The 18,526-nt window shown below is 40.7% G+C and overlaps 1 protein-coding gene across 1 annotated transcript in view; it reads left to right on the forward strand.

Moving 5' to 3' along the window:
* scn8aa (sodium channel, voltage gated, type VIII, alpha subunit a) overlaps positions 1-16,349 on the forward strand; it is a 35,060-nt gene extending 18,711 nt beyond the window's left edge. Inside the window, exons 15-26 of the mRNA XM_068306509.1 lie at positions 119-475; positions 577-1,050; positions 2,278-2,395; positions 2,612-2,766; positions 3,255-3,428; positions 8,978-9,100; positions 13,517-13,801; positions 14,162-14,215; positions 14,362-14,499; positions 14,596-14,700; positions 14,794-15,064; positions 15,190-16,349. Of these exons, the coding sequence (XP_068162610.1) occupies positions 119-475; positions 577-1,050; positions 2,278-2,395; positions 2,612-2,766; positions 3,255-3,428; positions 8,978-9,100; positions 13,517-13,801; positions 14,162-14,215; positions 14,362-14,499; positions 14,596-14,700; positions 14,794-15,064; positions 15,190-16,349 (3,414 nt within the window). The remainder of the gene's footprint in view (positions 1-118; positions 476-576; positions 1,051-2,277; positions 2,396-2,611; positions 2,767-3,254; positions 3,429-8,977; positions 9,101-13,516; positions 13,802-14,161; positions 14,216-14,361; positions 14,500-14,595; positions 14,701-14,793; positions 15,065-15,189) is intronic.
* Positions 16,350-18,526: the final 2,177 nt, after the last annotated feature.

Below are 18,526 nucleotides of genomic sequence, written 5' to 3' on the forward strand. Positions count from 1 at the left end.
TCTTGTATGGTTTATTCCCTGTTTATGTTTGACATCTACCGAACTGTATGCTGACAAGGTTTTTATGTCATAATTGAAATATCCCTCTTCTCTTTCCATCCATCCCATCCCATCCCAGTTGAGAGTTTTTAAACTGGCCAAGTCATGGCCCACCCTCAACATGCTGATCAAGATCATCGGTAACTCTGTGGGAGCCTTGGGGAACCTGACTCTGGTGCTGGCCATCATCGTCTTCATCTTTGCTGTGGTGGGAATGCAGCTGTTTGGAAAAAGCTACAAAGACTGTGTGTGTAAAATCGACGCCGACTGTGAGCTTCCCCGCTGGCACATGAACGACTTCTTCCACTCCTTCCTTATTGTCTTCCGGGTACTGTGTGGTGAGTGGATCGAGACCATGTGGGACTGCATGGAGGTGGCTGGTCAGGGCATGTGCCTCATCGTCTTCATGATGGTTATGGTCATCGGTAACCTGGTGGTGAGTGTATTGAGTGGGAGGGTTTTCAGACAAACAGTGCTCTTGGCTCTGTCCTCTTCAGGAATTCAAATGTCAATCATTTCTCATTGTACGTCCAAAAGGTGCTGAACCTGTTCCTTGCCTTGCTCCTGAGCTCATTCAGCGCTGACAACTTGGCTGCAACAGATGACGATGGCGAGCCCAACAACCTGCAAATTTCCGTCATGCGTATCAAGAAAGGCATTGCATGGATAAAAGCGAAGGTAAGGATACTGATGGCCAGTCTGCTGAAGAAACCACAGATGGAGGATGAGCAGAAGCCACTGGACGACATGTATGATAAAAAGCTAAACTGCATCGCTAACCACACTGGGGTGGACATCAATCGTGACCTGGACTATGCCAAGAATGGCAACGGCACCACCAGCGGTATTGGCAGCAGCGTGGGGAAGTATATGATTGATGAGGACCACATGTCGTTCATCCACAACCCGAACCTGACCGTCTGCGTGCCCATAGCTGTGGGAGAGTCCGACTTTGAGAACCTCAACACAGAAGACTTCAGCAGCGAGTCTGACATCGAGAATAGCAAAGAGGTCAGTTAAAGTTTGTCACACATGTTTGCAGCTGGGAAACAATAAAAATCAAATATAATCTACCAAAATGTCACAACAACAACAACAACAACAACAACAACAGCAACAATTAGGCAGTTAGAGACTACAACATCCCGCGACACCCCTGAATTCAAAATTTTACCCTGACCTACTTCATGGGTCAGGGTCATTTAATAAAAGACCCATGATCCAACATGAAACTGGTGCATTCTATTTGCCACGAGGTTTCAGAGATGTATACTTAAAAACGTATAAAAGTGAAAATGTGACCTTGACCTAGTTATTCACGGTCAAGGTTGTGATTTAATTTTTATTCCCTTGCCTCCCTGAATATAACGCCTTTTGTTTCGTCTTTCTATCTTATCCGGTATATTAATGAGTGTACAAACATTTAAATTTGACCTTGACCTAGTTTTCTCAAGGTCAAAGTCATCATCTCATTTTCCGAACGGACGGACGAATGGACGTACGTACGAACGTACGAATGAACAAACAAACACACAAACACTTACAATTACAGTACATTACTGCTTTGCGGGATGTAAAAACTAACAAACTGACAAAATACGTTTTTTTTAGAGTAGTGGCGTGTGCCATGTCTTGTTTTTGTGGTTTAATCCTTGGATTCAGTTTCCTCTCTCTTGATCAGTGAAACCATGGGTGCGGCTAAATGCGTTGCAATGCCAGACACTAGTTTCCTTACTCAACAGAGTCCTCTGGAGTGCCTGGAGCAGGCAGGCGATGTAGATGAAATGGATCTGCTGACGTCTGTTTTTTGACTAAATGCATTTAGAAGACTCTCAGAGCAGATGATCTGCCATTTGATAGTCCATTTCACAGTTCGTGTGGATGCTATGTGATGTTAAGAATGGTTGTTGTGTCCATCACTATACAGGAAAAGAGCCAGTGTGATCAAATTATACTCATGATTTTTTTTGTCTTTTTTTTTTGAGCTAATGCAATTTGTTATCACATGTACCGTACATTTCCTGACAAGCTCCAGAAGGAATCATGAGTTCATTTCTGTTCCCTATAAGTGAAGCTGTAGCTATGTCATGCAAACATTAATGTTTATGAATCTGCGTGTGTGTTTGGTGTGTGTGTGTGTGTGTGTGTGTGTGTGTGTGTGTGTGTGTGTGTGTGTGTGTGTGTGTGTGTGTGTGTGTGTGTGTGTGTGTGTGTGTGTGTGTGTGTGTACGTGTGAAGCTGGATGACACCAGCTCATCAGAGGGCAGTACGATCGACATCAAGCCAGATGTAGAGGAGGTGGTTGTGGTGGAGACAGTAGAGGAATACATGGAACCAGAGGCCTGCTGGACAGATGGTGAGACCCCCACTCCCACTGCACCCACTGATCTCATAGATTCACCTGGATGCTTTGTCCTTATATAGGATGACTATATTTCCAAATTCATACGCTGGAATCTTATATTGGAATCTGTCCTGGCTCCCTCAGTCTGCTTCTCTCCCACCAGTGGATCACAGAGTCTTACTTTATCCAACTAAATGAAATTATGTCTCTCCTCCTGTGTGTCTGCAGCTTGTGTGGCCAAGTATAAGTGCTGTGATGTCGACATTAGCACTGGCTGGTGGAAGAACTGGTGGTACTTGAGAAAAACCTGCTACCTGATTGTGGAGCACAACTGGTTTGAGACCTTGATCATCTTCATGATCCTGCTGAGCAGCGGTGCCCTGGTAAGGAGGCCAGCATTAGCATCTGTATCCTCTGTAGTCAGTTGTTTAAAACCCTTAAAATAGAAATCAAAGAAAAAAAGTCTTCATAGAAATGTGAGTTTAATCTATAAATTAACAACCCTAGCCCTGGACAGTGGAAATCTGAAATGGATGATGTTTGAATGAAGTTGGCTCATTAAAAATAACTGTATACCTGCAGTGTGAGGGGAGCATAAAACTCTGTTGCTCCATTTTGTCAGGCAGGGATAGCTGCTTGTTAGCATGTGTGCAAAATGCTAATATAAATAAGGAGGATTGCTGCAAATCTATACTTGCTATCGAGATATTGAAATATTTCAGACACCATTTTTGTAATCAATGTTAATGATTTGCAATGGAAAGGCTGCAGTGTTGTATGCAAAGCCAGTAGTGGAATAATAAATTCAGTATATATTCCAGTATTTGGCTAACTGCCTTTTCATGACGGACGTGTTTTCCGTTCTCCACAGGCCTTTGAGGATGTGTACATCGAGCAGAGGAAGACCGTTCGGATCATTTTGGAGTATGCCGACAGAGTTTTCACCTACATCTTCATACTGGAGATGTTGCTGAAATGGGTTGCCTATGGGTTTGTCAAGTATTTCACCAATGCCTGGTGTTGGCTGGACTTCTTCATTGTGGATGTAAGTCTAGTTCTAGTTTCTTTTGTTATGTGTAGAAAGGAGGAGGATTTATTTTGTCTTGAACCATACTCTGGTCCAACAGCAACACAATGGATGACGCAGTCCCAAACTTAACAAAACAAAATACAGAACTAATGATAATTTCCACTACTTTGACCTCAACTGTAGTGTATGTCACAATTTGTTTAAGCCTTATCACCTCATCACATGCACTACAAATGCAATGTAGATGCACAAGTGAAGATTTTAAAACTTTGTTTCATATAAATTTTGCCCTATTTGTTGTCTGTTGGGTGTGGTTTGGTTTGAAAATTTGGTTTATGAATTGAATATGTGCTTCATGGAATGGTTAGCTGAGAAGGCATGTTTCTTCAAATAACATAGCCTCTAATTATAACTTCTGAAATGATATTAGGACTGTGTGTTCCAGTCTGTCCATTTCAAGTGGAATCATGCCAATCACCTATTCCATATCCGTGAAGCAGCTATCCGTGTTTTTTCTCTTTTCTTATCACTCTGAGATGCTTGAATTGGATCAATAATTATCTGCTTATAATTTGGAAATAAGAGATAATTATGTGTGGTTCCCTACTGAGTGTAAGCAGTTTGTCCTCAACATACTAACCCTATTGCTTTCGTAAGTCCGTAACTTGTTATTTATTAGGTTTCAATCTATAATTTCCATTTGAGGTCATTAAATGCCATTGCTACTCTAACTATGAACTTGCTATTCCCTAAGGCTTGCCAGAACAATAACAGGACATAAAAACAACACATAATACAGTAAAATACAGCAGTCCATTTCAAATTAAGTCATTCTCAATTATATGTTGTTTTTCAAAAAGAATACACAGAAAAATAATATTCAAGTATTGGATTCTTAAAATCTCTACAAAACTGTTAAAATCACAAATTATCATGTACTCTACCATAAATAAGAATAAAAAAATAATATGAAAATAAGTACAACAAACAACAACAAGGGGGCGGCAGTGGCTCAGCGGTAAAGCGGGCGGTAGAGCGGGTCATCCTATGATTTAAGATCGGCGGTACAATTCCCGCTCCCGCTCCCAAAAAAATACCCGGAGGTGAGCTGACAGTGGGAGGTGTCAGCTCACCTCTGGAGCACTGCCGAGGCACCCTTGAGCAAGGTGCCGTCCCCTTTACAAAAAAGAATTGCTCATTTGAGGCTCACCAAGAAGGAGCTGCCTGCCACTCTACCTCCCCTGCATGCCTACAGGCCCCCTGTGTGTGTGTGTGATACAGGGGCCTGTACTCACAAATATATATGTATGCATGCGTTTGAATCAGTAGCTAGAGTGTGCGTTCTTAATTTCCCTTCAGGGATCAAACCAGTATATAAAATTAAAATAAAATAAAAAAATTTCTCCAATATTTAGCTTCACTTGTGATTCATGCGATTGCTTTGAATTCAGATTCGTTTATGGTAAACTTTGTGCTCCTTTAATTTAATCCTTGAGAAAAAGAAGAAAACACCAGTTTTTTCAGTGATTCCAACATCAACAGCCAGAGTCAGCTGTTGATGTTGACGATCCTCGGTACGGTACTGTAGCATGTAGCTTACCTTTAGAGCAAAGGATGATGAGGAGGGGGAATTATTGTTGTTGAGAAGCAGAGTGGTCACCACTACCACTATCTTCACTAGCCTTTGCTTTATCATCCATGATAAACATTAAAGTATTCAATGTGCGAAGACTGACACTCTGAGATGCTCACAGACACAGTAACAAACAACAAGAGGGGGAGTTGAATGTTATAGATATACGAACACAAAGGTGCTGCTCTGCAGGGGTTGTGGCAGAAAGGGGAACTTCAGTACAATAGTTGGATATGGCGGTGTGTGTTTGTTCATATCTCTGAATCTTTGTAAGTCGAATGTTTGTATGTTGAGGACTACTTGTATATCTGCCGGTTCTGATGTTTTGGTACAGGATTACAGGGAGTAATTCACATATAAACACAAATTACAATCAAATGACAATTATTTAAACACAAATTACAATCAAGCAATCAACAGCCAAGCTAATCAAATCCAACCAAATTCAAGTCATGCTCAGAGGAATGTAATGTGTCACAGATGTGTCTGCTGTCTTCGCCCATGTCTCTGACCTGTCAGTTGTTTGATATGTGCCTCTGTCCTCTCTGTATTTCTCTGCTCCTTGTGTCGGTCAAGACTGAAAGGCTGAAACATTGGAAATTCCTGAATCTATTCCTTTTTAATACAACCGACCTGAAGTGAGATGAAGTTGTTGAATTGGGAAGAAGAAGGGTTTTGCTTCAATGGATTCAAATGTTCTGATTTTACAAAAAATATAAACAAAGGAGTAATCTTTGCTGAGAATCGAATAGAAAATGAATTCCCCTGAACTCAGTCTTTCTACTTGAACTAACCACCTCTCCACAGTGTCCAAAACCTCAGCCAACACCTGTGAATGGACTCCTATCAATGGTCAGAGTTCTCCATGTTGATTGATTGTAAACTCTTGTACCCCAGACGCAATGCACCACAAACACATTGACTTACCACACATTAAACGTTACATCTAAAACATGATTTACATAGTTATTCACACGTAGAGCTTGGAGTTAAAACACAAACACAAGTATTTATCTGTTTTATCGGTTATTAAATCACACATTAAATGTTGGATAGCAGTTGTAACCGTACACGCTGTACTGATTCTAGTTGTTGCCATTGTAGACCCCTTCCCTGTAGGTATGTTGTCCAGCCCTACACTTGGGACAGTGCAGGGCGCCATGTTTCCCAAGTTGTGAACATGTCACCAGTCGTGACATTTCTTCTCCCCTCTTTCCCCGTCCTCCTTTCAATCCCTCTTGAAAGTGTAACTTCAGGAATGCGATGATATTGTGCTGAGATGTAATGATGGTGGGTGACAGGCAACTGGTGGTAAGTTTGGTCTTCACTAGTGCTCCCCCTCTCCTCAAAAAAGCCTGACTGTGCCTCTTCCATCCTGTGTTGTGGGGTGAAACCATTGCCATGGACTCAGAACTGGGGGGCACCATCATTAGACCAGCGTGTGTTTTTCTCTCACTGTGGATGTGCCTGATTCTTTGTGTGAGTGTATTCCTACTTATTTCCCTTGTGATACTGTATCTTTCTGTTGCCCATTTGTTTTTTCTTCCTGTTTGTCATTAGAAGAATGTTTTTAACTTTTAGAATAAGACTAAACAATAGGGCAAAAGACATAATGTACGGGAGCAACATGTATAAATCAGCTGAGTGATGGTTGGAGAACCTTACCACATATGTTTCCTAATGTAAGCTGTAAAAAAGGATATGTGATTCTTGTTTTATTTTGAAGCTGAGGTGTGTGCCTGTGAGGATGATAGGTGTCATAATCCATTCATTTTTTCTTTTTCACTCAGATTATTATCATTTTCTTGTGTTTTTCCCTTTGTTTTCAGTTTGCTTTATTTCTGTTTTGTTTGTGCTGTCGTTATCATGGGATCACAGCCCCAGATGTCACTGGCCTTGCCTTGCAGAGCTCTGTGAGAAGGACGTTGAGAAGCTGAAGTCACTACCACACAGTTGGCCCAGCAGGGGGCCAGAGGCCAGGCATCCCAAAGGGGGGTTCTCCAAGGGGTCAGGCTGAAGGTGACAATTACCCCAAACACCGTAGTATAGATCAGGCAAAATCTTTATTTTACTGTCTTATTTTACTTCTAATGACATCAGAACAGCTGTGACCTGTTTGAGGAGGAAATCTTACTGATTTAATAAGAGGCTTTGTGCTAAAGTGTAAAGTGCAGAATCTTAGTAATGGTCCATTCTTTATGCATCCTGGACTGAAAGTAATTACATTTCATACACATATGTAATGAGTCTGAATCCATGCTACTCCTCTGATGTTTTTCTACAGTTGTGATGCTTTCCAACTGTAAGTGGTTGAGAAGTTTGTTTTTTATAATCCATGTCGATATAGGTTCAGTCAAAATTAAGATTTTGCCTGTTGCAAACCTCCCCCTGTGACTTTGGTAAGCTTTGGATGTTGTGTACTTCATGCGGTGAGTTTGACCAGTTGGTGTCGGTGGCTGGTTGGAGGTGCTTTAAAACATGTTCACTGTTGATATTTTACCTTATTTGTAAGGAACTGGTACTCCTTCTGTACTCCCAGCGTCGACTCCAGGAAGATTGCAATTTAGAAAACAGAATCAAATAGTTCCTGAGCACCATAGATGAATTGTCAAACAAACAAAAATTCTCCTGTTTGATTTCGGTTCTATTTCTCTAACATTTGCCACTCAAATTTTGCTTGTAGAATAATTTACATTAAATCAAGAGAGAAGTCTTCAACGTGATCTCTGTACAGCAAACAGCATGCAGGTTGAATCATTCCAGCTCTTCACATCACCCCTAAAAGAACATTAGTGCAGCTTATTGACCACACTCCCCATCGTCCATTTCCTCCTCTGTTAATGATATGACCCTGTGCATATGTGTAACGTCGGTCAGCTATATAGCTCATAGCAATAGAGGAGTCACAATTACCAACCCTAAGTAGGGCCATGTGTAGTAATAGGAGTTTTTAGGGTTTGTATTTTAGCATTGTGTGTAGTATTCTTAACTAATGATAACACAATGTTTAGTACTTGCTGGCTGTAGCAACGCCTTGAGGGTTGCTGATGGACACAGACAGGAGATGCACCGGTTTCTTTGAGGTTGTGTTCTGTTGTTGTTAACCATTGTTAACCGTGTGTAACTTGACTGTTTTCTGTGTACTTTTGTCCTTTCAGTGCCATCCAGTGTTAATAACTATATCTGCCCTTAACCTCCATCCCTGTTTCATGTACGTGGTTCATGTGACTGTGCCTCTCCTATTTGACTCTAAATACTGTATAAAAACTTGATTTGATGTCTGAGAAAGAAAATGTCATAATGACATCCTTGTACATGTTAACTTGTATTCTTTCTCTTAGGTTCCGTTAGTTTGTCTGTCTTAAATTATATGGGATTTTATGCCTCAGCCCAAGAGCGACATGGAGAGACAATGTTAGAGGGGCAAGGGTAAGGCTTTCAAGTCTGTTGGGTTTTTATCAGCTTTTCCAGGGTAACCTGTTTCCGTTCCTCCTTCCCCAACTCCTCTTCCTCTTGTCTGTCAAATCCCCTTGCTTGTATCTTTACTAAATCATGTAGCACTCTTCTCTGTCCAATTTATCCTCTTTGAGTCTTATGTCTCTATCTCCTCTCTTTCTCTCTCAACCAAAACTTTCTTTGCAGGTACAAAGGACTTTTCACATCTTGTTAACTGCCCCAAATTAACGTCAAACAATCCCTCTGGCCTACTGCTATCAAAAATATTACACACATAAAATCGATACTAAACACTGACCTTCTCTCTCAGTGTATATACATGTATAAAAGCAACACTATACATGCATATACATGCATAGATTTATGTGTGTGTGTCCAGCAACTCTCCACCAATGCCAGGCCCGTCTCTCTTCCCTAGTGAATATTCTCACTTCTAACAGTTTGGAACCTCTTTTGCTTCTCTGTTTTTGTATAGGTGTCTATAGTCAGCCTTGTAGCTAATGCGCTGGGCTACTCCGATCTAGGGCCCATTAAATCACTCAGGACACTAAGGGCCTTGAGACCCCTCAGAGCCTTGTCACGTTTTGAAGGGATGAGGGTAAGATCCAAAGCTAAGCAGCTGATCCTTCCGCATGCCCATTCAACAGTTTAAAGCATGCTAGAACTGATCTTAAAACAAACTAAGAAGACAAAAAAACTTCAGTATATTGGGGGATTGTTTTTAAAACCAGGAAATGAAAGACTAGAAGTCAAGTTTCCATGCGCAGTCCTGTACCATGTCTTTGTTAGCGTGAAAGAATAAGTCATGATGCAGCTGGGAGACTTGAGTAAAGTAACACTAAAGTTGTATTACCAGCATAACAACATGAATTTCAATTGAATTTTTTAATCAAAGAAAAAATATTGATTTATTATTGATTCATTTACTCAAAGTGCAACAGAAATATTTTTCACAAAGCTGCCTCATCACATAAGTGACCAACTAGAAATTCTGATTCCTTCATCTTACTTTGTTTCTTCTCGATTGGCCAAAGTGAATGTGAAATTGGTCAAACCTAACCAAACGTACATGCCATCTCATAGAGCATCCAGGTCAACAATTAGTTCTTCATATGGCCTGATCTCAACCACTGCTTTCAAACGAGAATCCCCCCTCCCCCCCATTCCTCCTCCGCTCTTCCTCCTCCTCCTCTTCCTCTTCCCTCCCCAGCTCACACCATTCCCTTACGCATCTGGCATCGAGAACAACCAGCAGGAACCGGATAGCTGCAAGACACCAAAAACGCTACACAACCAGTCACGCCAAAACTCTGCTTGTGGAACCGCTTCCATACAACCACTCGTCTTGTTACGCAAGACTGTGTGGTTTACTGAGCAGGACTCACCCCATGGTGCCTCTGACTGCTTCAGATGTTTCCCGCTAAAACTCACAGATCTGATTGGTGTTCTTGGTGACTGATAGTAGCGATAGGTTGCACCTGGTTGTTGTCTTGTCTCTTTCTTTTTCTCTAACTCTTCTGATCTCACTTTCCTTTCCTACTCACTGTACTTGGACTGGTTGCATTGTCTACTAGTTTGAGCTTCTCTTCACCTCAGCCCCTCCCCACCACCTCTTCAGCCCCACATGTGCAGCATTGTGCAGCACCCACCTCACCCCTACCCCTCCTCTTCTTCCGTAACCCCGTATCCCTCCACTTCTCACTTCACCTCGACCCAGTTTGATTGGACCAGACTGCTGGAGGGTCACCACACTCTCTCCTGCTTGTCCAGGATCGTTTTGCATCAGGGACTGAGAAAGAAACCACAAACTGAGTGTTGTGGCTTTGGAAGGAAAATATTTGTGAAGCTTCTGCCAGTGTCAGCACTTTGGGTACCATTTGACCAAATAATCTGCTAGCAGTTCATTTTTGTGGCAGGTTATTACTGTAATTTTTCCTAAACATTGCCAATACTTCCTTTGGGAATGCAGGTAGAAGCTTAGCAAATATGCTAGACTGCCATTTCACACAAGGCATTACTGCTGTCATGTCATGGCACCGCATACTACCGCGTATACAGCAGGCCCTGGCTTCGTGTTGCCTTTCTCAAGGGGCAACATCAGGCTCAGATGACTCTGACTTTGAGTTCTGGGTCTGGGCCGGTGGCAGCCCATAGGTTTACTAGCAATACAGCATTTGGACAGCACACTCAACCCTAGACAGACTAAATGTTGCTCCTTCACAGCATGCCCCAAAAATGACAGACCTGATTGTAAAGTAACGTCTTATACATACTAGGTATCCAGCGACTAAAATGTGATGTCATTGCACATTATTAGGCCCTGGATAGACTATATGGATGTTCTTCACAAACATTTTATTGAAATGCTATATGTTTAACCATTTGGGAAGGGATGGGATGTCATTTTTGGGGTTGAAATTCACAGCACATATGCTTCGGTCGAGTGTATTATTATTATTATTATTATTATTATTATTATTATTATTATTATTATTATTATTATTATTATTATTATTATTATTATTATTATTATTATTATTATTATTATTATTATTATTATTATTATTATTATTATTATCATTATTATTATTATTATTATTGTTGTTGTTATTATTATTATACAGCAATGCCCCTATGAATGGATTCATTCACTGGGTGTATTTTGTAAGAAAGGTGAGGGCGGTCCAATACTGCAAAGGGTAACAAACAGTGGAATTAAATCCTGCTGTATCATTAATTGACTACAAATGTCTATGTTCATCAATTGCCATTTTGTTTAAACTGAAAATGGAAAACAATGAGGTCAAAGCAATAAATAAATGAATAGGGAAGTACATGAATGGAGAGATGACATCGTTATGAAAGCGATTCATTACTATTAGAATGGTGAGAACTGGTTGAGTGATAAAGCATGACGTACCAGAGACCATTGTATGAAACAAAACCAGTGACCAGTGCAGTTTCAATTGGACTCATTGCAATTCTTACCATTCAATGATTATGGCAATGTACTTTGCTTACTGCTGCTGTGATCTCAGCAATGTGTAGGAATCACATCATCTGTTCCACAGTTTCCGTTAAACTCGTCCTCCGATCAAAATGCTGACATTTATTTCCTGCCACAAATTTTGAGAACACAATAATTTTGGTAATTTGATCTTTGCTAACTAACGGAGGTATCAATCACAAATGCGCCTTCTGATATAATCTTTGTACCCTGAAAATTTATATTACCTCTCCGCACCATCACAAGATTATTTTTGGTGTCTCATCTTAGCCATCATAGCCACCTTGGCCAAAGTAGAGTGAGATTGAGGAACGCCAAAGGCTCAACAGATGCACAAACTTTTTTAATAAGTAACAGTTTGACTATCATCTCTCTATCCACATATTTCTCTGTTTATTTATTTATGTATTTGAGTGGTTCTTAAGATTGCACAATGCCATGTAACACGCATGTATTATAGCGGCCGATGCACATTTTGCATTTTTGAAAGCCATTTTCCCTCTTTCTGAGAACGCTTTCCAGAGAGCATGGCCTACTTGTTCTTTTGTTTTTTTATCATAAACACTGAACTTCAGAAAGCGGTTCAATTGTATTTCAGATTGAGCAAAGAGTCATTCTCTCAGCGGGTGCAAAGGCCTCATTGTGGTGGAAAGACTGTGATTGGATTATTCCACATTTGATGACATAATATTTTCCCGGTTTACCCCTCTTAAATTACTTTTGAAACTCCTGATTGCACTTATAGCACTAGTTGCCCGGTGGAGGTCGTATACACGCTGAGAGAATCCTGCTCTGGAGCTCATCCCTGTCTGTTTGTAATGAGGAGGGAATATGGCTCCACAAAACAAGTCTGCCAAAGACATGCATGCTCAGCTGTCTGCCTGAGAGCTGCTGGTCGGCCTGCCTATCACTGGTAGTTCACTATGTGCTGAGCTTATTACTGGCTACGATATATAGAAATATATATATATATATATATATTGGAGATCTAATTGGGTGGCAAGATAGGCCAACATTTTAAGGTGGTGAGGGGAATTGTATTACTTTAGCTGATTTTCTTTTACTGCTATAGTTTTATATTGTTTAGATGAAGAATGGAAAAGAGCCAGTACTGTTATGGATATTGACTGTCTAGTTTGGGGGTAAAGAATGGACACTTCATAGTGGTATGGCAAATGCTTTCAGTTTCTTTTTTTAAAAGCATTTCTAAGATTTTGTAAGTATTAAACATACAGTATATAGAACCAGAGCTACATCTGTTCTGTCCAAATTTTAGAAACCGTATTTGTTACAGCACTGTTAAATGTTCTCTTTATTATTCAGTGTTTATATTATTTTATAATATTTCTAATACTTACATAAATAAACAGATAAATGTTAAGCTGACATAAGAAGTAGCCTATAGAGTCTAGGGAGCAATAAAGCTTCACAGAGGTGGTGAGTGTGTGTGTGTGTGTGTGTGTGTGTGTGTGTGTGTGTGTGTGTGTGCGCGTGCGTGCGTGCGTGCGTGTGCGTGAGTTTAGTGTGTGTTGATGCATGAAAGAAATTTTAATTATTTTATAATGAGAATAATATCAAAATGTGTACCACTGCAATAGCACACACACTGTTCATTTTACAAAATTTTAAAAATTACACAGACACACGCAGTCTTTGGGTGTGTGTGTTCATGTGTGTGTGCTTGAGTAACCCCCTGAACATTTTTACCCACATGCTTCACCAGATCACAGAGCATCTCAGTCACATCAGTGCTGCACTAATTAGAACAATACTAAGATTCCTTCCCCATTAATTCTCCGTACTTCAGTGAACATGATGGTGGTTTGCAGTACTTCAGATGTAAAGGCTAGGATTGAACTGCTGCTCCTCATGTCACCTGTAAGAAAGCATTGATCTTTTGGTGTAATGCCATAGCAGTATGTAGTGTCTTGTAAGAGGGGTTGATGTAGCTGTAGGTGCTTCCTGGTTCTCACTTTGTCATATCCTGTCTTCCTCCATCTGGTCTAGGTGGTAGTCAACGCCTTGGTGGGTGCCATCCCTTCCATTATGAATGTGTTGCTGGTGTGCCTCATCTTTTGGCTGATTTTCAGTATCATGGGCGTCAACCTGTTTGCGGGAAAGTACTACTACTGCTTCAATCAGACATCCGAGGAATACTTTCCCGTTGACGTTGTGAACAACAGATCTCAGTGTGAGGCCCTCAGGAGTCAAAACTTCAGTGAGGTCAGGTGGAAGAATGTCAAGATCAACTTTGACAATGTGGGCGCTGGCTATTTGGCCCTCCTGCAAGTGGTGAGAGTGTCGCTCCTACTTTTCTTTCAACTTTTTCTGTAACAATAACTAATGTATTCTATAAATTTGCTCTCAATTTTTGCTGCTTTTATGTTTTCTTCATTTTTCTGTAACGTGACAAAAGGATCTTTTTTGTGTTAAATGACATTTGTTTTTTAAAACACACTGAAGGTATCCATTGTTCATCTTCATTGTGTTTCTGTGTCCTTTTCTTTATCTGCTTGTTTCTTGTCATGAACAAGCTGTACCACAGGACATGCATCAGTTTTGGTTTGAGTTTTTAGATTTTAATTTTGTTTTCTGCTAAATCATCGGCTTCATGTTTTTCATATGAATGTAATAACTTCTGTCTTTTAAAAGGCCACATTCAAAGGGTGGATGGATATTATGTACGCAGCTGTGGATTCAAGAGAGGTATATTCATTAGTGTTCTCAGCTATTTATTTGTTGGTAATGTGTACTATGATGATGATGATGATTATTATAGTTTCCAATGTAGTTATTTAAAAATTGTATTGAGAAGACACAAGACTCCATTTAACATCATGTCTCCCTCCAAGGTGGAACAACAGCCAGACTATGAAGTCAACATCTACATGTACATCTACTTTGTCGTCTTCATCATATTTGGCTCCTTCTTCACCCTCAACCTCTTCATTGGTGTGATCATTGACAACTTTAACCAGCAAAAGAAAAAGATAAGACATATTTTTACCCTTAATCCATTTTTGCTGTAGGGGTTTCTGTTCTGAATTAGAATATGATCATAATCAAATATTTGTTGATCCCTTTACTTTGGAGGTCAGGATATTTTCATGACAGAGGAACAGAAAAAGTACTACAACGCCATGAAAAAACTGGGCTCCAAAAAGCCGCAAAAACCTATTCCTCGTCCACAAGTATGTGTTTCATTGGCCCATACTTGAGATCATTTGCCATTTTTAGTTGAAATAATGCATAACTTCATTACTCTATGTTCTCCCGTCTCACAGAACAAGATCCAGGGTATGGTGTTTGACTTTGTGACACAGCAAGTTTTTGACATCTCCATCATGATACTAATCTGCCTGAACATGGTCACTATGATGGTGGAAACAGATGATCAGTCAAACGAAACAGAGCTTGTCCTCTACTGGGTCAACTTCATCTTCATTGTAGTCTTCACCACAGAATTTTTGTTGAAGCTCTTCGCCCTTCGTCACTATTACTTTACCAATGGCTGGAACATCTTTGATGTAGTGGTGGTAATCCTGTCCATTGTTGGTGAGTTATGAAGGTTGAAGATGTAATTAATTCTAATACCACCTATTGATGTATTTGTATTGTGATGATACTGTCCTTTCTCCCTTTCTTCTTTCTTCTGTGTTGTCCGTTTTCCTTTCTCTCAGGCATGTTCTTGGCCGACATCATTGAGAAGTACTTTGTGTCCCCAACTCTTTTTAGGGTGATCAGATTGGCTCGTATTGGTCGTATCCTTCGTTTGATCAAAGGAGCTAAGGGAATCCGGACTTTACTCTTTGCTCTAATGATGTCACTGCCAGCCCTGTTCAACATCGGCCTACTGCTCTTCCTGGTCATGTTCATCTTTTCCATCTTTGGTATGTCTAACTTTGGCTATGTGAAACACGGGGCAGGCATTGATGACTTGTATAACTTTGAGACCTTCGGCAACAGCATGATCATTCTGTTCATGATCACCACATCGGCTGGATGGGATGGTTTACTGCTGCCCATCCTCAACTATGCGCCAGACTGTGATCCCAATTTGGAAAATCCTGGTACATCTGTGAAAGGAGACTGTGGGAATCCTTCAGTAGGAATCTTCTTTTTTGTCATGTATATCATCATTTCATTCCTGATTGTTGTCAACATGTATATCGCTATCATCCTGGAGAACTTCAGTGTTGCCACAGAAGAAAGTGCTGATCCATTGAGTGAGGATGACTTTGAGACCTTTTATGAGATCTGGGAGAAGTTTGACCCAACTGCCTCTCAGTTCATTACATTTGCCAAACTATCTGACTTTGCTGATGCACTAGAGCATCCACTTCGTGTTCCAAAGCCCAACACTATAGAACTAATTGCCATGGACATGCCTATGGTGAGTGGCGATCGCATCCACTGCCTGGATATCTTGTTTGCCTTCACAAAACGAGTGTTGGGTGACAGTGGCGAGTTGGACATGCTGAGGCAACAGATGGAGGAGCGTTTTGTCGCAGCCAACCCCTCCAAGGTGTCGTATGAACCCATTACTACAACGCTTCGACGTAAACAAGAAGATGTGTCGGCCAGAACTATCCAGAATGCCTACCGTGCTCACCTCATCAGGCGCGGCATCATCTTCAAGCGTCACCCTTTCACTAACAATAAGCTTGAGAATGGTGGGACCAACCAAGAGAAGAAGGAGAGCACACCATCCACAGCCTCTCTGCCTTCTTATGACAGCGTGACCAAACCCGACAAGGAAAAACAGGATGACAATAAGGAGGAGTGGGCCAGGAAAGAGAAGAACAAAAACCAAAAAGATGAGTGGGAATCCAAGTGTTAGGGTTCAGTGACTCTCTAAATTAATTGAAACCCAGTAAGATGAGACTCTGTGCTCAAACTCAACAAACATAGAAAAAGTGATAATTTGCAAGAACAAAAAAACAACAAAAACAAACAAAAAAATGTTTACAGACTCACTGCTACTGAGGCAATGTGGTTTCTTGTGTCGTCAAAGACAGCTGAACCAAACACAATCAGTTTACCACGGAACTTTGCTGCATAATGAAGAAATTCATGAAAATGAGGAACAAATGCAAAGTTCAATGCAGTGACTCAGTGTGCTGGCCACTGACACATTTCCTTGAGGATCAACTGCCAAGGCACAGACACACATCTCTGATAGATGATAGGAGAATTGCAAAATCGCTGCCACCACCACAAGTGGGCTCTCACTGCTGTGAGACTGGGTCACATGAATCCCTCTCGAACTGTATCAGCAGTCTAAAGGAGGGTCTGTAACACTGCGTTTACCATCTTTATTGAAAGGAAAACAATAATCAACCAAGCAAGTCTAGCTAGGAATGAAACACTAGCGCAGGAGTGGGAAACCCAGAACCGTAGACAAAGATGTTTTATTTTTGTTCATTTGTGTGGAGTATATTTGCAACTTGACATTATTTGAGCAGCAAAAAAAGATAACATTTAGCCCATGTCACTAGTCTTTTCATCTCCTCTTTGTTATACTGACATTGAAAACAAAATTTTTTACATGGGCTTTCACACTGACCGTAAGGGTCATTAGTCATTGTTTTGACTTGGGCTGAAGGAGACTTGCTCAGACCGAGTTCCAGATAAATAATAATTATTGTGCTCGTTCAATGCATAGAAATGACTTGCATGAAGGCATGTTTTGATCAGGAATCATGCATGAGTAATCATAGTCCACAAGACACAAATTCTCAGACAACTGCAGTGGCTTGATGATAGTTTGAGGCTGTCCACTTGGGGAGATTATGAGAATTATAATTGGAAACTGAAGGTTATGGATTTAGGTATATAGGTTATTTGAGGAATGATAGTTGTATGATTCTTCACTTTTTTTTTTTTTACTCTTCAGCTGATAGATCTGTCATTTAAATTTCAGGTGAATGAAGGATGACCAGGTCTCAGTCGGATGAGCTAACAATACAAACTAGAAAGGGTTTTTTTGCTGCTCTGAATGTTAGACAGAAAGAGTGTGGAATGTATGAGAGGTAGGCAGCAGAATGTCCTCATGTTGAGGATGCATGGATTTGGAGGGTCATGTGATTTGTCCTGAAACAAATCTGGGGCTTACATCTCTTTGTTCGCTTACATCCATCATGCAGTCATTTTCCTTACTTACCTGTGGTCTCTGTTGTGGCAAAAAGAGCAGGTGATGTTTTTGGCTGAGGAACCAATCTCTAGCATTAGTAACGTTCTAGTGAGCTCATGTGTTGATAGGTATCCTCTCAATTGCTTTACCTCCTGGAGAATGGGTCAAAATAGTTTTGAATTTTGTTTTTCATTGATTTGTTTTGGGCTAGTGGAAGAACCGAAGACCACATCTATATTAGACAGTACTCTTAATTAATTTCCTCTTGTACTGTCTGGTCTGACCCCCATCAGAACCTCCCATAAATGATGTCTTTAGGTGGTACTTCTTGGACAATTTGAGCTGCAAGATTTAAAAAATAGTCTTGAAGTCGTCAGATATCCTCGTGATGCAATCATTTTCAGAAAGAGCTTTGGTCAGTGAGTGTGACGCTGACTGAAACAGCAGCATTAATGGAGACTTACCACGAGGACATGCCTTGTCGTGCCTAGCATGTATGGAAGGTCGATGGCCGTGAAGAGCTTGTGGTTTGGACTCTAAAATCAAGTGGACTTTGTGTGATCTTTCAGGGAGCTGGATGGTGATAGATAACTAAATATGGACCAATAAACAGGTAGAGCCCCTACCTTCAGGGTTTTAGACTGACTGCCATAAGAACAGGGGTGATCTGGAAGAGAATAGTGCTTTGGTCTTGGAGTGCTGAAAGTCCCATGTTTGTCAGTGTATCATTGTGCTTTTGTGGGACCTCTTAAACACTGTGTGGTGTTGGACCCTGGCTCGCACCATCTTGTCACATGATTGCAGTCTTTTAAAACTTTCACCTGCTTCAAAAACAATTAGCTGAATATGGAGGTAGAAACACAAATATAAAACATCAGAAGGCC

This window comes from Antennarius striatus, chromosome 2, assembly GCF_040054535.1.
Source record: "Antennarius striatus isolate MH-2024 chromosome 2, ASM4005453v1, whole genome shotgun sequence".
Classification (NCBI taxonomy): Eukaryota; Metazoa; Chordata; class Actinopteri; order Lophiiformes; family Antennariidae; genus Antennarius; species Antennarius striatus.